The following is a 24,885-nucleotide window of genomic DNA, read 5'->3' on the forward strand; positions in this document are numbered from 1 at the left end:
CCAGGCTCTCTTTCACACCAGCCTCTGAGTCCCTTCTTGTACTGCCCCCAGGGAGGGAACAGGAGTGGGTGGTAGACCCTTTGCAGGGGTAATAGGGCTTGGTTGCATGCACAGGTAAGCAGCTCCACCTGACAACTGAGCAATGACCAGGGGCAAGTGCATCAGTTTCCACCGTGCTCTGCAGACTGCACTTCCTGATTCGTCCCAAGCAGCCCTTTGGCCCAGAACTGCCTTCTAAAACCAATCACCACCACCATGAGAACGAAAGAAACTCACTCCGTGCTTTCAGGAACGACATCGCATGATATTCTCTTGGCAAAGGACAGCCACCTCTGGGCTGTGGTGAGCTTTTCCGTGGAGGTAAGTGACTGCTTACAGGAATGGTTGTTAGAGATGGGTATGGGGGTTGATGCAGAGTTGAGAAAGACAAGCCATGCTGTACATTCAATAATGTACTATAGGCACTTGGGGCACAGGTGGTCTGACACTGGCATGGGTCTCCAGGATGACAAGAGTCCATGCTGTTCATGTAGCTGATCTCCCTAATTACAGCTTAGATCTGGTACACTTCCTGCACACGGAGTGAAAACAAGCTTTTGAACGAAGTAGGCCATGCCGAAGGCCCTTCTCCAGTCTCATATAGGGAAGACCATTGACACAATCGCCATTATTGAAGGACGTTAAGTGCTGAAGTGAGGATATAATTTGCATCCCCAGGGACAATCCCTGGATCTGCCCTCTTTGTCACGCCCCTTTTCCATCGTTAAGGCCTCCTCTTTGACAGGAGGCGTTAGGAACGTCTGCCAGCCAATGATCTGGAGGGATGCTGAGACCATCCCTCCTGCTGTTCTTTAGGTCTGGCAGGAGCGACCCTAGAATCAGCAGCTGCCTCCTCTCCCTCACCAGGATCAAGTGCTTGGCATCATGAGTGCAGCCAACTCCAGCCAGCCCTCATAGGCAGGAGATTCAGAACTCAAGTCTCTTATGCCAGTGCACTGTGGCCTGAGCCATGGGGCCACTCAAGCACATCCCCCCGTGTCCCCCTAACATGTCCTTAGAAATAGGCTGGGTTTTGGTTTGTGACAATTATGCGTTTGTCGCCTGTGGTTGTTTCTTTTGATTTTCACACTGATCCAAAATAGAGACTCTGTGGTCTTTAACCTCAAATGCGTTCACAGATCAGAATCCAGTAAACGCCCACTCCTTCCAGAAAATAATGCACTGCTGAAGTGCCTTTGATCACTCCTGTCCAAAAATGAGCCCCTCTCTACTCGCGACAGCTCTGAAACAGGAACAGTTCCCTAGTATTCGTGTGCCCATGCAACATGATAAAAATGCAAAAGTAAAACACTTTCTCTAACAAGGAGAGAACTTCTGTCCCTGACTGATGTCTGAAATTTAAGAACAAAAGGCCTCCAGGCTGCATGGAATTAAAGAATTGCCAAGTATCCATATCACATCTGTCTGATTTCTTTTATGACATAATATTGAATTATGATCTCTTTGTATTTACATTTAACAGAACGGTTGAGGAAAGTTTTATTTAATGCAACGTATCCATTAGCAGAATCTGATGGGACCTTGACCCCGTTGGACATAACTTGGCCCCCATTAAATATACCACGTTTGCAGATCATTTATAAGAGCATCACTGGCCAAATGTTTCAGTTAATATGTCAAAATATTATGTACAAATACACAATAAACATCATCACCCAAAAGGGTTTATGAGTTTTGATGACTCTCTAAGGCTATGTGGTAACACAATAGGGGATACCAGATTCAGCCTGATTTCCGTAACTCAGCCCAATGACTTCTCTAATGGACTATAAATCCCAGATTGCTTTGTGAAGGGAATACGCTGACATAAGCAGAGTTTCACATTCTTATATTTAGGAGACAGGGAGAAAGTTGGAAGTGGCTGTTGGGACACGGATCCTTAAATATGGGGCTGGGACAGGGGCAGGGGGAAGGGTGTAGACTTTTAACAAAAGAGCATGCCATACTGAGTCAGACCTTAATAATGGTTTATGGACTTTTCTTCCAGGAACTTGTTTAAACCTTTTTTAAACCCAGCTACACTAACGGCTGGGTTAGTCAAAGAATTCCAGAGAACAATTACGGGTTGAGTAAAAAAAACTTTTCTCCTATTTGTCTTAAATGTATCACTTAGTAACTTCATTGCATGTCCCCTGGTCTTTGTACTTTTTGAAAGAGTAAACAACAGTTTCACCTTTACCTGTTCCATGCCACTCATTTTCCAGACCTCTATTGTAACTCCCCTCAGTGTCTCTTCTCCAAGCCGAGGATCCCTAACCTCTTTAGCCTTTCCTCATAGCAAATCATTCCAATCCCCGTTATCAGTTTGGTTGCCCTTCTCTGTAACTTTTCTAATTCTGCTATATCTTTTTTGAGATGCGGTGACCAGAACTGCACACAATACTCAAGATGCAGTTTCCCCATGGATCAATACAGAGGCATTGTGAAATTCTCCGTTTTATTCTCCATTCCTTTCCTAATAATCCCTAGCATTCTATTTGCTTTCTTGGCCACTTCAGCACACTGAGCAGAAGATTTCAATGTATTATCTATGATGACGCCTACATCCTTTTCTTGGATGGCAACTCCCAATGTGGAACCTTGCATCATGTAGCTATAATTTCCTGTCAATAATCAATTATTATTATTAATAATATTTAATATTTAGATATAGTGTCTGCCATTCAAGGGAAGGTCATGAGTCCTATTCACACATTTACAAAGAAAGGAGAAATCCAGCAGGGATAATCGTATTTATGTCACGCTATCAGTGGAAGGAATGCAGTCCATTCCTGTGCCAAAGGGACCACTATGGATGACTTCATAGTGAATAAAGGTTAGGCCATTGACTTGCTCCTCGTCATGCAGTGAACAGTGAGTAGAAAATGGAATCTGAAGACTAGAAAATGGAATAGGGTCTCCAGGATTTGGTGGTGGGGAACGGTATAGGTGTTTTCAGGATTCAGAGAATGGGATAAGGCCTCCAGGATATGATGGTGGGGGAACAGGTTAGGTGTTTTAGGGGATTCAGAGAATGGGATAAGATCTCCAGGATTTGGTGGTGGGGAACAGGTTAGGTGTTTTCGGGATTCAGAGAATGGGATTAAGGTCTCCAGGATTTGGTGCTGGGGATTGTGAGTACCTCTTTCAAAACCTCCCCTTCTCCCGTTTCCCCCCCCCCTGTTTCTAATAAGCTCATATCATGAATATCTGATTATGTGACTACAGAGTGTCGATATTAAGATTAAAAGCTAATTTTTGGTGTGAATTAAAACAGCAGTGCTCCTGAAACAATGTTTGGCAGTAGAACCAACAAAACCATCCCAAACTCCCTTTATTTCTGGTTATTTTCCACTTCACTCCTGCGGCAAAATAAGCATTTGAAAGCTCCATCTGCTTAGCTGCTCCCACCAGCATGTAAATGAGGGCACTGCCGGGCTCCAAGTGGGGTAGTGCCCGCCGATACACCTTTCAGCCCATTGGGCCATCTGTAGAAAGCTGACAGGACCGCCCTTCTGCCCTCTGTCCTCATGTCCTCGTCACAGATCACGGACGAGGCGATTCCACGGATTAGTAAGGAATCTGACAGAACTGGACCGAGACCACTGTCTCGCGTCACGTAAAACGCCTTAGCCGGGATTTGAACCAGTGGCCTAGGGGTGAAGGGCTCTGCGATCCCCCCCTCAGCCACCCAGGCCCCCACATTTGGCTGCTGCAAGCCCAGCATCTGCAGCCCTTGGTGACAGCTGCGCGCCTGCTCTCCATGGCTCCCTTTCCCTCAGGTGCGTCCTGTTTAGAGAGGAAGCGGGCCAGTGGGGGAAAGCTGCCAGGGAGGGCAGCTCTTGCTCCAGACACTGAACTTACAGTGTGACCTGATGGAAGGAAGGGGGGGGAGAAGAACATGGGAAGAGCAGCGGGAAACACGGAACCTAGGAAATGAGTTGGGAAAAGCGGAACATGGGTAAAGATGGAGGGAAATGAAACGGGGGGGGGGGGGGGGGGTTTGAGAAAAAAAAATACATTAGGCAAAGAGGAGGGGAGGAGAGAAAGGGTGAAAGAGGAAGAGAGGGGAAGGAGAAGCTGGAGCAGGGGGTGGGAGGGTTGAGATAAAATGGAGAATAGGGTAAGAAGTGACGAGGTGATAGAGGGGAGAGCCATACACAGAGGACATGGAGAGAAGTGAAAACAAAAGAATCAGACGGGGGGGGGGGGTAGTCTGGGGAGTAACCTCACCTCTTTTCTTCTTCCCCGCTTGGAAGGGAGGAGCAGTCACTGGTGAACAGTTACTTTCAAAGGAATTTTTAAAAGTGGGGGGCATGGCAAAGCTGGCAGGAGAATGTGCGAGAGGGGAGAGCCAGGCATTGCTCCCTAGCGGCTCAACCTTTATTACAGGGGCTGGAGGGCTGTGTGGGAGGGAGGGGGGAGAGACTGCTTTCGGAGCAGGTGGAGGGAGGGTAACAGCGTGTCTCGGGGCTGGTCAACTAGACTACAGCTGGGATGGGAACCCGGGAACGTAAAACAAAGGAAAAGGGAGAACCAGGAGTAAGAACAGTAGGAAGCACCGAGGCAAGAAAAATGCTGCCAAGATCTTAAAAGAAACTAGGAAGTCCCCCCCCCCCTTAGCGCTCGCCCCGCACGGGAGCCCAGCCTGACCCCGGAGAAGAAGTCCGAGGGGGACTCCCCGCTCTCTGCCATGGCCGCCCTCTTGCAGGCTCCCCCCCCCCTCGTACCTCAAGAGATCCTGCAGGCCCTGTCTGCTGGAATTCCTGCGCAGGATTGCGCCGCTGCTCATTTCCAGGCGCGCCGCGGACCCTTCCAGCCGCTTCCTCTCCTCGGCCAGCTCTGCCGCCGCCGCAGCTTCCCCCTCTTTGTTTCTCCGAGCCCTCCCCCTGGAGACGGCAGGGGCAGGGTCTTTCGGCGAGGAGCGCCGCCGAGCGGGGGTCACTCCCCAGGAAGCTGAGCTCATCCTTCCCCCCCCCCCGCTACAGCCATAAATCGCGCCCAGTCCCTCTCCTCCCTCTCTCTCTTCCCCTTCTCTGCCCTTTTTTTTTTGTTTGTTTCCTTTTGTTCTCGCTACCCTGTTCATTCCCGTTCTTCTTTTTTCTAACTTTTCCTCCGGTATCAGACATGTGCTTCTCTTTCCGTTCTTGCTTTTGTATTTTCAGGGATTTTTTTTTCTTTCTCATTCTCTTCCCCTCTTCGCTCTCTCCTCTTCACTTTCTCGTGTCTATTGTCTTTTCTTGCCCTTTCATTCTCTCCATTTTGCCTTCTCCCTTCTTTCTACTCCCTCCTTTCATTTCCCTCCCCTCTCTGGATCTATTTACTTTTTCTATCTGTCCTTCAGGAACAACAAAACAAATGTAGGCAACCAAAAACTATGCAAAAACATGTAAAAGTGTAAGCTGTTTTGTTTCAGAGAGAGGAGGTTATAAAGTGAGGGGGGTGTAGGTACAATTAGTGGGGGAATAAAAGCACCCCAGCCCACCCCAGCTCTGGGGAGAGGCAAATAGAAACCCTCTCAAAATGTTGTGCTAATTGAACCTGGTCAGTGACTTAAGGACGGAGAGAGATTTGCTGTCCTTATGGCCTCAGTTCCAGGAGGCCAGCCTCCCCCAGCGCCAGTTCCGTTATCATTTGGGTTTTACAATAGGAAAGAACCAGAGCTTTTGGACAGGCTGAGACCACTCCTGGGCTATGTGCAGAAATCTTGCCAGCTGCACAGGCTGGACTCTCTCACTCCCCGCTGTCCAGTGGCCGTTACGTCCAAACCTTCAAGAAGTGCAGAGAAAGAACATTGGCGAAGCCAGCCTGAAGGATCAGGGTCCAATCCTTCTCTGCTGGCATTCTGGAAAGCCAATTGCCTGAGAGACGTACTTTCAAAACTAAACACTGGCATTGCTTTGGGTAGTTTCATGGCTTTTTTTTTTCTCAGCTTCTTGACCCTGAGGGGTTCCTGGAAACTTCTGGGTCACTTGCGTTTTATCTTCTACTCTGCAATATTTCCATGGTGCACCAGGATCTGATTGTTTTTATTTATATAGTCATTATGTTTATAACTTGTTTTCCTTAAAAGACTCAGTGCAACATGCAATAGAATTAAATACATACCATAACTCCTAAAAACAATATAAACCTCCCAACCCATCATAGACAAAGCAATGCAAAAATGAAATCAATTATATATATCCTACAATTTCTAGTCAGATAACTGAATACAAATTTAGATTATTCAGAGCTTCTTTTTCTAGACATTATTCCCAAAGACAAAGCAGAAGAACCATGCCTTAATCTTCTTCTGAAAAATAAGATAATTGTTACTCTGCCTTAGTTTTATAGGAAGTATATTTGAGATTTTAGAGACCCTTACAATCTCGATATCTCAGGAACAATTTCTTATGTGAATACTTTATATTTGGGGAGAGATGGAATTTGCAGCCGTTAAATGATATTGAACATAGGTTTGTATGGCAAATGAAGCCACAGAAATCGGTGGTTAAATGACCTCAATAGGCTCAGATATGGACAGCACAGACTGCGGGTGTGGGTGCTGGGACCTTGGTACTGTGACACTATGCAGCTTGCTAGAAATGTGGCAGCTGCCTGTGAAGGCGGCTTGTAGGTCGCATTTATTGCTTCAGACACGCGATTTGAAACCTCACTTGTTGTCAGTATAAGTTAGACAACCAACATACCGGAGACTGCAAGCAAAGATAGAGGAGAAATAGCTTCCAAAATTGTTCATGGAAAAATAAGAAGAGAACAAAAAGAAATACAGTATATAGAGAGGAAAAAAGTCAGGATGTTTAAATAAGTCTTGCTAGCCAAATCATAGACCTGGATGCCAGCATGGTAGAGGCAGACCTGGATTTAGTCTTGGTGGAAGAGAATTGAGGATTGGCATGTGACCATCCCAGGCTACAATCTCTTCAGGAGGAAGGAGCGGTTCTTTAGATTAGGAACACAACAGTAGCCACTAAAGAAAGGGAGAGCAGGGAGAAACCTGAATTAGTCTGGGTTTGTCTTGGAAAAACCTAAGAGGAATTCTATGTACATGGGAGTTTAAGCACAGGGGAAGAAGGTAGAGACGAGTCCAGGCCTCAGCAAGAGGAGAGGTCCTGCTTGTAGGTGACGTCAGTGTGGACTAGGGCCTACCAACTGCAACATCAGCTGAGAGTGAAGCCCAACAGACGACTCATGGAAGAGCCTACTGGAGGGGAGGCTACACTTGATCTGGTTACTGACGAAGGAAGACAGGGTCACGGACCTCCTGGTAAGGGAAAATTTAGGGTCCAGGAATTGCTTTATTGTGTGGTTCCATAGCAAAGTCCGACCTGAACTGAACTGCTCTAGGATTTCAGGAGGGCTGACTTCAAGATGATCGTACAGAAGAGGCCTTGCTGGGAAAATGAGAGCGGAAGGCTAGAGAGGACTTTTGCTCTGCCATAGCAGGAAGTATTGAAAAGGCAACAAATCTCCCTGTAAGGCAGGCTAATAAAGGTGAGAGGATTTGATTTTCTAAGGAGGTAGCATAAACGGTAAAAGCAAGGGATCAGAATTCAAAAGATACAAAAAAAAAAAGAGAAGCAGAATTATCAAGAAAAACAAAGGGAGGAAATAAGGTGGTTAGTAGAGAAAAGGCTCAAATGAAGGGCAATCAATAAAAGAAGGAGAGAAAACCTTTAAATCCATATAAGGGAGAGGTGAAAAATCAAAGGGGAGAAGAGAAGATAAAGGGAAAATGTGAGATTGCCAGAGACTGGCAAAAGGCAGACATCTTAAATAAGTTCTTTTGCTCAGTATTTATAGAAGGGGAAAGTGAAGGAACTTGGGCAGAAAGTGGTATTGATAAATAAAAAATGATCGCACCCCAAATTACAGAAGAGGAGGTATTTAAAGTACTTAACCAAGTAGCAGAAGAAATGACAGCATCCGACCTATCCAGTCTGCCCAGTTATTCTGACCACACTGCTAAGGATACATCCCAGCTGCCAGCCACAGGGGCCAATGCAATAGTGTGCGCTGAGCCGAGCGCACTCTTAACCTGCAGTCCGACGTGAGTAGAATAGGCGCTACTCAATCCCCTAATGCAATAAGGGGATTAGCGCATATTCAACGCATGTCCAACGCAGAGTGAATGTAAAGGCGCTCTTCACGTGCAAATGCATGTGAATGAGGCTATTAGGCATTCATTCCCAATGCAAACCAAAAAAAAAATGTGCATCTCAGACGCACGTTTTACTGTCATCTATTAACTCCTCCCAGGAGCAGGCGTTAATAGCTATGCGCATCGAAAAATACAAGAAATAAAACTAAAAAAAAAAAAAAAAATTTGACAAGTCGGACCCATCACAAAAACCGACGCAGAGTTTATCGGCTCTCCTCGTCTGTAATTTGGTAAAATTGGCGGTTTTCAGCGGCGAACAGTAGTCACGAAAACCGATGCCAGGATTATCGGTGTCTGTTTTCATGACCAACATACGGCAGTCACGAAAACAGATTGGGTTCGCGTTAGCAAGGATGCACTAGGGTCGCGCAAGCAACTCTAGCACCTCCTTTCTATTGCAACCCCCTCATTTTAATATTGCCTGGCGCCCCCCTTAGGAGCGCCATGTGCGCTTTAAGAGAGCAGGCACTGACTGTTTAGCGCCCGCTTTCTACGCGACTTTATTGCATCGGCCCCACAGAGTGGGATCACTTGGAAGATTTCTCCTTATCCAGGACTGTCTTTTTGTCTTTCTCCTATGGACTTCGCCAACTTGAGTAGAAGAGCACATGAGACTCCCACGTTGTTCCCTCCTGCACCCACTTTTCCCATGCCTAACCACAAGGCTCTGTAATAATCTAACTAGCCAGCAATACCAGTGCGCTACTGCCCAAACATCTGGCCTCCTAGCTGCCCTGCGTAGCCTGCCAGACAGGTGCATGCCTGCATTTCCACTAGGGCTTCTAGTTATTACAGAACTTGCAGCCTGCCAGATCGAGCCAGATGCTAGTGTGGTTGCATCAGTAAGAGTGGATAAGGCCATTGAACTGGATGATGTACAGCCCAGGATATTAAAAGAGCTAAATAATATGCTGACCACGTCCCTTGAAACTCTGCTCAAATTATCCTTAAAGATGGGGAGGTTCTAAGGCACTGGAGGAGAGCAGAAATAATCCTAATACACTATTTATTTAGAAGCTTTTATATTCCACCTATATAGAAACCAGGCATCGTATGCAAATCATGAATTAAAACATCCAATATCATAATACAAATAAATCATACAAAGAGACACCAGAACAGAAATACAATTATTCTAAAATATACATAAACATAACACAAAAAAAATCAAGTAACCATCAAAAAGAGATACCGCTAATAAAAAACCTGCTAAAAATAGAAAGCCTTTAATTTGTCTAACTTCAGTAGTGGGCAAAAGTGAGGAAACAATCCTGAAGACAAAGATTGCCCTGTGTGTACTACGTACTGTGTTCAGTCCTTGAAGCCATACCCTCCAGGACTTTGAGAAGATGGAAGCAGTTCAGTAAAGAGCTACTAAAATGATACAAGACCAGCAACACAAACCTTAAAGAGACAGAGAGGAAAGGCGTGATATGATAAAGGGGACGTAGATGGTAACAGACTCACTAGCTGACAGGCAACAAACTTTCCAGCTGTCTGGATGGTTACAAAGCTTGAGAGTAGGGGCAGGCTGTTTGATTAAGTATGGAAACTCGAATGCTTATCTGCCCAGGACAGTAGAGAACCAACCAGAAAGAGAACTGAAACTGGACAGTTAATAAACACGCTAACTATATTTAGCTTTTAATGAATTGTTTGCATTCTCATTACATTTTAAGCAGTGTTTTTCCATTTAGTGGTTAATGGTTTTCATTAATTATTCACATGGATTGAACATAGTAACATAGTAATTATAGCAAAAAAAAAGACCAAATGGCGCAGCCAGTCTGGCACGCCATACGGAAACACTCCCTTGTTTCTGTTAAGGGTAGTAACTGCTGTTCCGTGCTGATCGCTGCACATATGAAATAAACACAATTATTAAAATGAAATGTTTTATAAGTGGAAAATGGACTGTGAGGGTGATCATCAAGGTATGTATGATCTGCTTGTTGTGATTTCCCACAGTACACGTTAAAAATCTGCTACCTATGTGTTGCACGTGTGCCATGCATAGAGGGAGGGACAGTGCATATGAGCAAGAGGGCATGCATAGTCGTGAGAGCACTGCATTGCAGCTCTCTCTTCAAGGCCTATGGCATGCAATAAAAAGAGAAGCAGCATTTTACTATCGGCTGGGGACTCCGGAAACCATTTTCCATATTAAACACCATCCACCGTCAACAGCGTTCCCCATCTGCCAGGAGCGGGCAGTGCTCACCCAAAGGAACGATAAACATTAAAACAGGGATGTCTTCCCACATCTTCTCCTCTGCTTCCTGCCCTTTGTTCGCTTCCCAGGAATGAGAACGGTAAAAGGAGAAAAAAAAGAGAGGCTCCCTGGGAATCTCGGCCCAGGAGATGCCAGTACTTTGCTCCTTGGATCTGTACCACTGGGTGAAGGATAGAGAGGGGTTTTGCTAAGTCATGAGTGGGCAGAGGAGGGAGGGCATTGGAAGAGACAGATAGTATGATTAAGGGAGAACAGCTGGCCAAAAGATGGCCCATTATCAGAACCTTATCAGGGCTGTCCACAGTCCCATCAGCTGTTTACTCTCTGTTCCTAGCATTCTAGGGGGCCGATGCAATACTGTTTAACCCACTGTCGGATTAGCGCCTATTTAACGCGCGTCCGACGCGGAGTGAATGAGTTAGCGCTCATCACATGGAAATGCACGTGAATGAGGCTATTACGCATACACTCCGCACTCAGCTATTAACGCCTGGAGCAGGCGTTAATAGCTGAGTGCACATAGAAGAGGTACAGAAAAGCAGAAAAAACTGCTTTTCGGTATTTCTTCAATAAAAAAAAAAAACAAAAAAACCTCGACAGACAGCCGGTTATGAAATCCGAAGCCAAGTTTACCGGCATCGGTCTTCATAACCTGCAGCCACCGCGGGATCGCGTTAGCAAGGAGGCGCTAAGGTCACCAAGCACGACCCCCTAATTTGCATATTGCATGGTGCCTCCCCCTTGCAGGCACCATGCGTGTGCTAAGATAGTGGGCGCTGAGAAGTCAGCGCCCGCTTTCCGCAAAATTTATTGCATCCGCCCCTAGGTGATGCCCATCTGATGGATGAATGGATTTCTACCCTGCATGCCCTGTAGATGCTGGGAACCCTCAGCGTTCCCAGAATTCTGTTCTAGTGTGGCACAGCGAGAGAGGGCAGGGGGCCAAGGCTGTAGGGGACGCTCAGAGGCCTTTGGTTGTTTTTTTTTCAGCATCAGGAACTCTCCTGAAAACTCCGGGCCTGCTGCAGAAGCAGACACAGATGAAATTGCAAGTGGCCAGGTCCGGTGCGACCGGGTGTGCACAAGGCAACACACTTGGGAGGGCGGCGGCAGTGGAAGAAGAGGAGTTCTGCGATGCTGCCGGTGTACCCTATCCTACCGGCGGCCAAGAAGAAGAGGAGGTCCCTGGCCGAGAAGAGGAGGCCCACGAGGAAGATGCCCGTTCTCCTCCTTTTCTGTGCTGGCTTGCAGTATCCAGAACGCGTGCAGCTAGCGTGTGCTCTATGCTGATCTCACACTGCACAAGATCAGCACAGAGGAAGTGATAGCCTCGCAAGATTTGAGTAGCGCAGGGGCCGGCACACAGGAAGAGCAGCACAATTAGCTCCCCCATCTTCTGCGGAGCCTGACTGGGAAGTGTGTGTGTGTATATGTGAATGGGAGCCCGATTTGGGTGTGTGGTATGTGAATGGGTGCCTGACTGAAGTTGTAGATGTGAATGGGTGCCTACTGGGGTGTGGGTGTATGGGAACCTAACGGATGTGTTTTTGTGTGTAGAAACCTGACTGGGAGGGAGGGGTGTATGTGTGTACAGGAACCTGATTGGGATGTGTGTGTGCATGTGTGTCCATGGGAACTTGGCTGGGATGTGTGTGTGTGTATCTATGGGAACCTAACTGGTATGTTTGTGTGTGTGTAGGAACCTGACTGGGGTGTGGGTGTTTGTGTGAATGGGCTCCTGTTTGGGGTGCATGAGTAGGTGTGTGTGTGTGAGAAAGAGGGAACTTGTGTGTATGCGAGTGAGAGCATGTATGTGAATGTGAGAGGGTGCATTTATGTCAGAATCTGTGTATGAGAAAGAGGGGCTGGGTGTGTGTGAGAGAGCCTTGTATATGAGAGAGGGAGCTTGTGTGTATGGATGAGAACGTGTGTGTATGAGAAACGTGTGCATGCAGATGTGCACATGAAAGAGAGGGACAGCATGTGCTTATGAGAGAGAGGGAGCTAGGCTAGCAATGACCAAAATGATGACCTGCCGGTGGACATCCTGTACCTAACCCACAAGAAGATTAGGACCTTGGGAGACAGATGAGTCATTTGGCAGGGAGGGATGGGAAGGGGTGAGGATGGTTAGTGACTGAGAGGGGAGGGAGGGTGATGAGTGACAGAGAAAGGGAGTGAGGAGGAGAGAGGGGTGAATGACTGAGAGGGAAGGGCAGGGGATGAATGACTGGGAGAGAAAGGAGGTTGAGGGAAAGGGGGGTGAGTGACTGAGGTGAGTGAAAAGAAGGGGGGAGCGAGGAAGTGGAAGAGGGGAAGTGGAAGAGGGGAGTGAGAAGGAGAGGATAGAAGGGTGCGAGTGTGTGTAGATGAGAGAAAGAGAAAAGAAAATGTGTTTCCTTCTCTCCTGCCCTCCCCCCCCCCCCTCCACTAATCCAGGGCAGAGTGACTGGAGATCAAAAGCTCCCAGGTATGGCGAGGGGAACATTTTTTATCCTTATTCATTTTAATTATTTGATGTTATTTGTTATGTCTGCTGTTCTGTAATATTTAATTGGTTTTGGGGAAATGTTTAAAGTTGGTTTTATCCTTATTTATTAGATGCTCTGTTGTGAAATACTGTTTATTAGTATGGTTTCCATTATGATGGATTTATTTTCGGGGGGGGGGGGGGGATTGCATTATTCCATTGCATATGAGTCTGGCTGGGAGGGGGGAGAGGCTGGGGAGCAGACTGCTGGAGACTGGGAGGGCGAGTCTGCTGGGGCCTAGGAGGGGAGAAGCTCTAGCAGTCTCCGTCTCCTCTTTCTCTGAGATTGGAATTAGGAGAATTTGATTTTCTCTGCATCACTTTGGGGAAATGTACATCTGAATATTTCTATATTATTTCTCTGGTGTCATAATGCAGGAAGAATCTGGCTTTTCGGGGCGGTGGGGGTTCCAGTTCTACTTTTGTTTCCACCTTTCTCTTTCTAATTTGTTGTCAGTTATTCTATATTTGGTGAGGGGGCAGGTCGTGTACTGTAATGAGGCTGCAGTGATGGGTGCAGGTCAGAAGGGGAGAAACTGGAAGTTTTGGAAGAATTTATCAATTTGACATCCGTTCTTGGCTCTTGGTCTTATTCTTTATCAGAAAATGTTTTTTGTTTGCTTGCAGTACCACGGAGGGAAAGGGCATGGTTGGCAGCCTATCTAAAGGCAGGAAAGCTTTTGCCCCATAGGACTGTTCACAACAGTCTGTCAATTTGGCAAAGTCCCCCATGAGAGGCTTCTAAAAAATTAAAAAGTCATGGAATAGCAGGCCATGTACTTTTGTGGATTGCAAACTGGTTAAAAGACAATAGAGTAGGATTAAATGATCAGTTTTCTCAATGGCGAGAGGTAAACACTGGAACGCCTCAGGGATCTATAATTGGACTGGTGCTTTTTGACATATTTATATTAAAAAGTAGTCCAATGCTAGAGCTGGCTCGGCCCCGTGGCCGGAAGTCGTTCCCTTGGCCATGGGGGCTGAAGAAAGAGACTGCAACTGCCTGCTACTTCAAGCAGGAAGTGAGAGAAACCATGTGTGCATGTATGTGGGAGAGTGAGAGAGAGCATGCATGTGGGAGAGTGAGAGACAGCATGTATGCTTGTGTGTGGGAGAGTGAGAGACAGCATGTATTACTCCTGGGGGAATTCTGCGCAAAAAAATTTAAAATTCTGCACACAAAAAAACTGAAAATTCTGCAAACTTTATATTGGTCAAAATAACATAATTTGACAGTCTAAGTAATTACATTTTAAATTATTAAAGAAAAAAGTTATTAAAGTTGCAGAATTTTGAATATTTTGAGCAGAATTTCCCTAGAAATTCACTGTAAGAGTGTCCCTTCCACATACACACACCCTCATACAGGCTCCCTCACTCTCTCGCACAAACACACATCCCCTCATATAGGCTCCCTCTCTCTGAAACCCACACTCAAGCATCCCCCCACCCACCCTCTCTTACCTCCCATGCTCTCTCTCACACCCTCCCCACCCCCTCTTACCAAACATGCTCTCTGTCACACACACCCCTCTCTCACACACGCATTCTCTCTCACCCTCCCCGACACACATTCTCTCTCACCGGCATGCCGCGGGACCCGCACCTTTCACGGCGAAGATGAAGGCCCGGTGCGCCGATCGCGGCACACGGGGGCCTTCCATTTTTGCCTTGAGCAGAAAATAGCAGCGGAGACCCCGGCATTCCGCAAACGGAGCGCGTCCCGCGGCACACGCTCCGTTCGCGGCGAAGATGAAGGCCCGGGCGTGCCAATCACGGCACACAGGGGCCTTCCCTTTTTGCTGCGAACGGCGCGCCGGGCCTTCATCTTCACCGCAAACAGAACTTGTGCCGCGGGACGCGCTCCATTCGCGGCATGCCAGGGTCTCCTCTGCTATTTTCTGCCTGTCCCGTGATGGCCGCTGTCCTTCCGGTTTTGAATAGTCTTCCGGCGAGGGAGGAAATCAGCGAGGTGATGGTGGAAATCTGTGGGAAGGGCGACGAGAGAGGAAATCTGCGAGGTAAGGGAGGAAATCTGCGGGAAGGAGGAATTCTGCATTTCGCAGTAGCGCAGAATTCCCCCAGGAGTAAATGTATGCTTGTGTGTTGGAAAGTGAGAGAGCATGTGTGCATGTGTATGGGAGAGTGAGAGAGCATGTGTGCGGGAGAATGAAGAGAGCATGTGTGTGTATGAGAGGGAGCATGGGTATGCACAACTACCACAGTTACTTTCTACCTGCTAATCCACGACAATTTCAGGGCATCTGGAAATCAAAATTTCCAAGGTATGGATAACAGAATTTTTTTAAATCCTTATTTTAATTGCTGGGTGTTATTTGATGTAAATGTCTGTTTAGAAATATTTTATTGGTGTTTGGAAGATTTTTATATGGGTTTTTAATTATTGAATTTTATTCTATTCATTGTTTTGAATTATTCTTTTTATTGGTATAGTTTTACTAGTTTTGTTTTGTGAGGAATGGTATTATTTCTCTTTTTTACATTGTTGCAGTGCATACAGATTAGAATTTGGCTTGTTGTGGTTTCCAGTTCAGTTTTTGTCTCTACATTTCTATTTATACTGCATGGTCTCTCTGTTCTGTATTTGAGGATCTATCTGTGTTTTGCATGTGTGACTGAAGTGAGTTATTCTGTTAGTGCGTAGTTTCTATGTAGGGATCTATAGCAGCTTGACTTGTTCTGTTTTCCTAAAAGGGGGTGTATTACTATTATAGGCCTGGTGTAATATTTGTAGTATTAACTTTCATAGGTAGGGTTGTTGCTGTTTGAGTGCTGGCAGTTAGTGCTGCTTTTATATAGAAATTCTTTTTTCTCGTGGCTCTGAGGGTCATGTCCATGCCCAAGACACATTACAGTAGGCCTAATACCATATAGGTTCCAAGTGACTCTTGCTTTTTTGCAGGGTTTTCCAGTTGGCACCACAGCAGTGCATGTCAATATAATGTTCATATCGTAACTGATATTTTTACCTCAGAAGTCTGTGCTTTGAATGCCATTTTTCATGTAAAATCTGTATTATATAAATGCAATTTTAATTGTGTGTGAGGAGGGTGTGATGAGGTGGGGGGTGCAAAGCTGTAAAGTTTTCCTAGGATGCCCAGCACCCTTGCACTGGCCATGGACGTTGCTGTACAAACATTGAACAGAGTCTCCCAACCCGTGGCGTCATGCATTGTGTAATGGGCGAGGGCGCAGTTTCTCACTTGGTTATAGGTGCCAAATTGCTTGGCTACCGCTCTGTGAGAAACACTATAGTAACACAGTAAAGCAGAGAACTGCAGTAATATTGTACCCCTTAAATCACACTGAGGAACATCACTAGTGCCTCGTGAATCTTTTTCCATGCAAGCCAGGACTTCAAGTTCACCATTAGTCTGAGGAAGGCAAATGTGATGGAACAAGAAGTTGACAAGCTCCCCTTTACTGGTATCAACTACACACTAGAAGTTGTCAGTAAGCTTACAGACCAGTGATCCACCATTACTTCTCACTTAATGCAGAGTTAAATCTGCGAATTGAATAAGCTATGACCACCCTGGGTAGACTTACAAAAGGAGTCTGTAAGGACAACAAACTTACAGAACGCATCAAAATCTACGATATCAGTGCTTTCCTTTGCGGTAGTGAGATTTCAAGAGAAGAGGCTGAACAGTTTCCACATGTGCAATGCATCCTTGACATCTCTAGGAAGGATAAAATCTCAAACTCCAAATTTCTGGAGCTGGCTCAAACATTCCACTGTCTTCACTCTGCTGAACGAGAGATGCTTCCAATGGCTTGGACTCATCTATCGTATGAACGACAGCAGAATTCCCAAAGGCATTCTATATGGAGCGTTAGCCTCTGGTACATCAGCAATACACACCTGCAATTCAGGCAAGACCTAAACTACACCAAACCTTAAGACCCTTGACCTTGACGTTAACACCTGGGAAACATCTGCTCAAGGTTGTAGTCACTGGAAACATGAACGCCACAAAGGACTTAAAAATTCTGACAAGGATCCAGGAAGAACAAAAACAAAGCTCAGACGTAACAGTAGCTGTGTCTGTTTTCTGCTCCAGTCATTGCAAAAGAGACTCCCATTCTCATGTGGGGCTTTAGAGCCAAAGAAGACACTGCCTACCTAAAGTCTGAGATGACCTTAAAGGGCGTAAAGCTATGGTCTCTCAAGACCAAAGGTGCCTAAGAGAAGGAGATACTGCCAGTGTTTTCAACCCCCACAACTTCACAGGCTCCAGGTAACAAGGAACAGGTTTTCACAGCATCTGGGAGTTTCTCATTGCGACAACTCTGAAGTGGGAGGAGTTGATAAATCCGGTGTGATCCAGCTGCTGCTTATCACCTAGCTCCTGGTATTCTCTAGTGCAGACATTTCCTTGTTGTAGCGCTATTTGCAATGTGACCTGATGTTCCAAAAGGTTTTGTTTATTCATTGGCCTAAATTTTGTTGACATTATATTATGCTCTCATTTTAAATTTGCATTTGGATGTGGATATTCTCAACCTTAGCCTATTATTGGTAGAAACCCTGTCATCTTATTCAGGATGCCCCTAGTGTTGGACTGAAAAATCTCTATAGGACCAACATCATATCCTGGTGTGATTCCACACCAACCTGAACCAGCCAGACCCGATTAGAATTCGGGAGACTGAAAAAAATCTAGCACCATCCAAGTGACTTCAAGATGCAGCATGGAGACTTTGCTGAAATTCATTAGTCTCCTAGTTTGGACCCATCCGTGACTCTAGGAAGGAGAATGAAGCACAACCCAGCTCTCCTCCTGCTCAGGAGTAACCTTTGAGTCAAACTTTAAAACTGTAAGTACTTGCTTGGAATTAGAGAGTGGATTCCTGTCAATTGATGAGGCTGTTCCAGGTCCTAGGCTCTTAAATTCTGGTCTGGAATGATTCTAAGCTTTTGAGAATGGGAGCTCGGCCTCGTGATTATATCTGAGGATCCCATCTCTGGCGGCTTTCTGCGGCAGCGCCCTGCCTTTCTATTAGGTGAAGAAGTGCGTGACCCCTGCAGTGTCTGTGGATGTGGACTTTCAGCGTGAATTTTGTGAATGGCCTCTGCAGGGGGGCAGTGTCTCCAAATGGGTTAGCTGTGCGAACATCTTGATAGGAATGAACCTCCTTTGTAAGCCAGTGTGTGTTAGGAATGATCTCAGTCTCTCAAATTTACAGCTGAACTTGTAATGTGCCAAAGAGAACTTCCTTCTGAAGTTCATAGGATGTAATTTTTTTTTTTACCAAGGGGCGCTTGGAATTTCTTCTTAATCAAGCCAGTGGCACCCAATATAATTGGGGATATTTCAGTATCTTTCTGCCACATTTTCTTGGTCTCTGTTTGCATCTCTTGGTACTTAAAGGATCTTCTTTCTCTCCATAAGTCCACAGAATAGCCGCTGGATACTGACGCTTCTGTTAGCCATGCTCTTTTTGTAGTTTACTCCTTTACCACAATGTCCGCGTTTCTAGAATCAAGCTTCTTGTCAGTTGGCACGGGAATGGTCCAGGTGATCACAACTTCTTGTCACAGGCACTAAAACAGCTTTATTTCATGCTTCAGCAGTCCGACTTTCCAATTCCGAGAGAGAGAGAGAGCAGGATCACCCCAGAAAGGGGGTCAAGGTTCCTGCCAGCCAGTCTCCCAGGATCTTACAGCTTTAAACTCCCCAGCAGAACCTTTGGCAGATGTACACCTTAAGCAGAGGGTGTAAGAGTTTTTGCTTCTGAGTCTAGGTAAGCCAGCTTCCCCGTCCACTTCGGTCTCTGTCTCCCCCTCCCCAAGGCAGTGTTCTCTCTGGCTCAGGACAGACGCGGGTTCTGTGAGCTGTGTGGAGCCTTGCCTTCACCACTGTTTCTCTTCAGTTCTGTTACGGTTGTTGCTGTGCCTTTCTGCGTTTGGGCCTTCTGACATCAGCACATTACATCCAGCAACAAGATGTATAACTGTTTCCAGTTCTCGTTTACAGAATCTGCCTTTGTCCATTTTACCATTTTTTTCCTATGCTGGCTGTGAGCCATCTTGTCCATAATTCACTGTCTGGTGCTACAATGATCAAATTCTCATCTTTAGATGTTAGTTCACTTCCTCTTAGCCATTGCCATGACAAATCTTGATCTACATGGTGTTTTTGTACCTCCCACTGTATGTGCTTCCTTCAGTTATTTTCCTGGTTTGCTGGTCTGATTCTTTAAAGGTTTTTTTCTCTTATTTTATTTAAAATGTTTCTATACCGCCTAGCCAATAAGTTCAAGGCAGCTTACAGTGAAACAAACAAATCACAATTACAGCAAAATAAATAAATGTTGATAAAATCATAAAAAATAAAACAAAATGGTTAATACAAAAAAACAAATTCTTAACCCTGAGGAGGGGGACATATTGATAGGGCCTTCAATACTTTAAAATACTTGTTTTGCAAATTCTGATGCTTCTTTCCCCTTGTGCACTAGTAGCTTCTCATTCATTTCTTCTATTTGCCAGAATAATTGTCCAATCTTAACAATGGAGACTGATGGTGGTTGTTTGCTTTTGTACTTTGACACTTTGAGTATTTGGATCTGTTGATGCCATTAGGTATGGCTGAAGGTATTTTATGGTTTCTCTGTGTATGTAATCTATTTCTATTCAATTCATACTGTCTTCTGCTCTAGAGATGTACAATCTTGGCATACACTGGTTCTTATAGATTACCTGTTGAACATTAGAAGACTTTTCTTGTTCTTATATCCAATTTCTCAAGAAATTTAGGATGTCTGCATACTGTTCCAAAGCTGTATGAGAATGCAGAGATTGCAAGTTGTTTAATAGCTTGTATCTTATTCCATGCTGATAAAGCACTTTTCAATATCAGTTTCAGTCTCCTGCATATATACTCTGATATTTTTCTTTGTGATTTCTGCCAGATTTTTCCTCCTTTCTCTACTCCTAGATGTTTATATACTTCTTCCTGCAGATGTTCCTTTATATTACACTAGTCAGAAAGCTATTTTAAGTTTTGCTTAGTTTTTCTCTAAGGAAGATCACCTTTGTATATTTGTCCAGACCATATGTCATCCTGATCCCATCTGAGAAAGTCTTCACTACAAGGAATTGTTCCACTAAAGTGACCATTACAGGAGCTGTAGAGTTTCAAATCATCTACAGATAGTAGATGAGATTATCAATTGCTTATTGGTTGCTCTAGTATTAAGGCTAATTCCATAGTGCAAAAAGTTAATAAGAATACTTAGTGAATTTAGTGCCATGCAAAACAATAGTGATGACAGGGACTCTCTCTCTGAAATGTTCCTCGCTATATGTTAGGAATGACAGATGGTCCATCTTCATAGTTCGGTTAGCGTGTAGTCTGCCATGTTTTCAAGGTGAATTTGATTTACCTAATCATAGAAACATAGAAACATAGAAATGACAGCAGAAGAAGACCAAATGGCCCATCCAGTCTGCCCAGCAAGCTTTCACACTTTTTTCTCTCTCTCTCTCATGCTTATCTGTTACTCTTGGCATTTAGTAACCTTTAGGTTCTATTTCCCTTCCACCCCCGCCATTAATGTAGAGAGCCGTGCTGGAACTGCTTCTAAGTGAAGTATCTAGTTTAATTGGTTAGGGGTAGTAACCGCCGCAATAAGTAAGCTACTCCCATGCTTGTTTATCCAGCCTGTGCAATTTAGTCCTTGTTGGTTGTTATCTGAATATAAATCCACCTTTCTTCATTCCCCCCTGCCGTTGAAGCAGAGAGCTACTCTGGATATGCATTGAAAGTGAAGCATCAGGCTTGTTTGGTTTGGGGTAGTAACCGCTGTAACAAGCAAGCTACTCCCCGCTTTTTTGTGAAAGCAAATCCTTTTATCCACATTTCCTCTTGCCGTTGAAGCATAGAGCACTGTCGTAGTCGCATTAACCATGTGTATGTCTATTGAATAAGGATATTATCTCCAGGTATTAGCTGTCATTCCCGCAAGTCACCCTCTCTTCATTCACATCCTCTAGACTTTATAGATCCACAGTGTTTATCCCACGCCCCTTTGAAGTCCTTCACAGTTTTGGTCTTCACCACTTCCTCCGGAAGGGCGTTCCAGGCATCCACCACCCTCTCCATGAAGAAATACTTCCTGACATTGGTTCTGAGTCTTCCTCCTTGGAGCTTCAAATCGTGACCCCTGGTTCTGATTATTTTTTTCCAATGGAAAAGGTTTGTCGTTGTCTTTGGATCATTAAAACCTTTCAAGTATCTGAAAGTCTATATCATATCACCTCTGTTCCTCCTTTCCTCCAGGGTGTACATATTTAGATTCTTCAATCTCTCCTCATAAGTCATTCGATGAAGACCCTCCACCTTTTTGGTTGCCCTTCTCTGGACCACCTCCATCCTGTCTTTGTCCCTTCGGAGATACGGTCTCCAGAACTGTGCACAGTACTCCAGGTGAGGCCTCACCAAGGACCTGTACAAGGGGATAATCCCTTCCCTTTTCTTACTCGATATTCCTCTCTATGCAGCCCAGCATTCTTCTGGCTTTAGCTATTGCCTTGTCACATTGTTTCCCCGACTTCAGATCGTTTGACACTATCACTCCAAGGTCTCTCTCCTGCTCCGTGCACATCAGCCCTTCACCCCCCATCGAATACAGTTCTTTCGGATTTCTGCACCCCATATGCATGACACTGCATTTCTTGGCATTGAATCTCAGCTGCCATATCTTCGACTACTCTTCCAGCTTCCTTAAATCCCGTCTCATTCTCTCCACTCCTTCTGGCGTGTCCACTCTGTTGCAGATCTTAGTGTCAGTACAGAGTTCACTTTATACATTTCAAGGCAATTGATTATCCAAGAATGTGGGGTGCTATTAAAAGCTTCTGCACTGTAAGGAAACTACTATGGGGTCACAAATTCTCGAGGGGTTCTGACAGTATACAGGGAAGAAAATTATATCTCATCTCCAGAGGAGTTTTGTCCTCAGGTCTACTACACCAATCACTGATCACTAAGAACTCTTAACCAAGACAGGGCAGGGCTTGACCATCGGCTACATTATCATGACCTGACTCACTACTTATCTGAACTGGAATGGGGCAAGGGAGGGAGGTAGCATAATAGATTAGCAAGAAGAGAATAGGTGAAAAATTGAGTATGATTGTCCATGGTTGTGCCAAATAAAGGGTTCAGTCAGTGACCAATGCCATTACTTGGGAAAACAAACTGGAAAGACAAGATGTTAGTCTGGCAATCCAGTGTCAGTATCACAGTGCTAAGAGTAACACGGAAGTTGATTGCAGATAAAGACCATCCTCTCTACTCAGTTATCCCTGTCCGGACTGCAAGGATACATCCCCACTGCCAGCTGTAGATGCTTGATTGCTTGCAGGGCATCACTATTTATGATTCAGTTTTTGTTTGCTTCCTCACAGGTTCTCTACTGTGCTGGATAGATGACTATACAAGATCTCATCCCCAGTCCAACATCCAGAACCCCCACTAATCCTCTCACCATGCTTTTGCAGCAAGCTCCATAATAATATAGAGAGCTAAACAATCACCCTTCTACTTCTATGTGACCTTGCTGGACAGTAAGAACATGCCATACTGGGTCAGACCAAGGATCCATCAAGCCAATCCAGGACATAAAAACCTGACAAGTACCCACAAACTAAGTCTATCCCATGCTACTGATGCTAGTAATAGCAGTGGCTATTTTCTAAGTCAACTTAATTAATAGCAGGTAATGGACTTCTCCTCCAAGAACTTATCCAAACCTTTTTTAAACCCAGCTACACTAACTGCACTAACCACATCCCCTGGCAACAAATTCCAGAGTGTAATGTGTGCTGAGTGAAAAAGAACTTTCTCTGATTAGTTTTAAATGTGCCACATGCTAAATTCATGGAGTGCCCCCTAGTCCTTCTATTATCCGAAAAAGTAAATAACCAATTCACATCTGTTCTAGACCTCTCATGATCTTAAAGACCTCTATCATATCCCCCCTCAGCCGTCTCTTCTCCAAGCTGAAAAGTCCTAACCTCTTTAGTCTTTCCTCATAGGGGAGCTGTTCCATCCCCTTTATCATTTTGGTCACCCTTCTCTATATCTTCTCCAGTGTAACTATTAATTTTTGAGATGCAGTGAACAGAATTGTACACAGTACTAAAGTTACAGGCTCACAATGGAGCAATACAGAGGCATTATGACATTTTCTGTTTTATTAACTATTCCCTTCCTAATTCCCAACATTCTGTTTGCTTTTTTGACTGCTGCACCACACTGAGCCGATGATGTCAATGTATTATCCACTATGATGCCTAGATCTTTTTCACGGGTGGTAACTCCTAATATGGAACCTAACAGCGTGTAACTACAGTATCACCTTGCACTTGTCCACATTAAATTTCATCTGCCATTTGGATGTCCATTCTTCCAGTCTTGCAATGTTCTCCTGCAATTTTTCACAATCCGCTTGTGATTTAACTACTCTGAACAATTTTGTATCAGCTGCAAATTTGATTACCTCACTCGTTGTATTCCTTTCCAGATCATTTATAAATATATTGAAAAGCACCTGTCTAAGTATGGATCCCTGAGGCACTCCACTGTTTCCACTGAGAAAACTGACCATTTAATCCATCTTGTAACCAGTTTGTAATCCATGACAGAACATCACCTCCTATCCCATGACCTTTTGAATTAAGAAGAGTTGGCTGAGGGGGACATATGATAGAGGTCTATAAAATAATGAGCGGAATGGTATGGGTCAATGCATATTGATTGTTTAATCTTTCAAAAAATACAATGAAGACAGCATATAATTTAGTTCTGGAATTCGTTGCCAGAGGACATGGTGAAAGCTGTTAGTGTAGCTGGGTTTAGAAAAGGTTTAGACAAGTTCCTGTAGGAAAAGTCCATAAACTATTATTAAGGTAGGGAAATCTACTGCTTATCCCTAGGATAAGCAGAATGGAATCTATTTACTTTTTGGGATCCTGTCAGGTACTTGTAACCTGGATTGGACACTGTTGGAAACAGAATACTGGGCTTGATGGACCTTTGGTCTGACCCATTATGGCAAATCTTATGTTCTTAATTCTGATTCTTATAAATGAGATGACACAAGAAGCCTTTGAAACTCATACCAGTAACTAACTGCACTAACATGTGAAAACATAGTGCTCACAGTGAATAAGAGACATTAATGAAGCTTTGAGGGAACAGCTGATGGCGCGATAAGGTAGCCAGAGATAGACGAGAGATGGGAAGGGAGGGAAAGTGAGGGAGAGAGACTGTAGAGGCAGAAGAAGGAAAGACCAGATGAACAGAGAGAGAGGAAAGGCACAATAGGAGAGGACATGGGCAGAGAGGGAGAGGCAGAGACAGAAAAGCGACCAACTCTGGGCAAGGAAGGAATGAGCAGAAGATAAAAGCTTAAAGGCGGGAGGGTTGTTAGCCACGGGCACCCACGGCTCATGTCCCGAATCTATTGCCCAGTGGCCCCAAATTTCAAAGAGCCGTTCTTTTTTCTTCTCTACAGGGAATAGGAAGAAAGGGGCTGGGAAAGGGAGCAGAGCAATTGTTTTCACCTCTGTAGTGCCTGCTCCGAACTCACCCCCTCCCCTCCTGTCCCCACAGGAGGAGGGGGGGGGGGTGAAACTGAGCTGCCTGCAGGCAGCATGTGGGGAGGAACAAGAGCAGAGGGGTTGGACAGGGGAGCAGAGCAATTTGGTTCTGTTCAGCTGTGTCCTGTCCTTTGGTCTCATTTCTTCCCACCCTGTCCCCTTGCTTCAACAGAAGCTGGGCCAGACAGAGACACTGCCACAGCCTGTGATCCCAGGACTAAGGATTCAGATGTAAAAGAAAAATGTTTGTTATTGGAAAGAAGTGGTGGAGGGTTAAATAATTT

At 45.0% G+C, this 24,885-nt stretch overlaps 1 protein-coding gene across 3 annotated transcripts in view; it reads right to left on the reverse strand.

The window, feature by feature from the left end:
* The window catches only part of LSP1 (lymphocyte specific protein 1), a 195,185-nt gene that overhangs the window by 137,142 nt on the left and 33,158 nt on the right, over positions 1 to 24,885 (reverse strand). For 2 of the 3 annotated variants that reach the window (XM_029582105.1, XM_029582103.1), the window contains exon 1: positions 4,770 to 5,020. The exons of the other annotated variant lie outside the window; for it this stretch is intronic. In XM_029582105.1, the coding sequence (XP_029437965.1) occupies positions 4,770 to 5,005 (236 nt within the window). In that variant the 5' untranslated portion in view covers positions 5,006 to 5,020. Of the gene's footprint in view, positions 1 to 4,769; positions 5,021 to 24,885 lie in introns of those variants that run through there. 3 annotated transcript variants of the gene reach the window in all.

Source organism: Rhinatrema bivittatum, chromosome 17 (assembly GCF_901001135.1).
Source record: "Rhinatrema bivittatum chromosome 17, aRhiBiv1.1, whole genome shotgun sequence".
Taxonomy (NCBI): Eukaryota; Metazoa; Chordata; class Amphibia; order Gymnophiona; family Rhinatrematidae; genus Rhinatrema; species Rhinatrema bivittatum.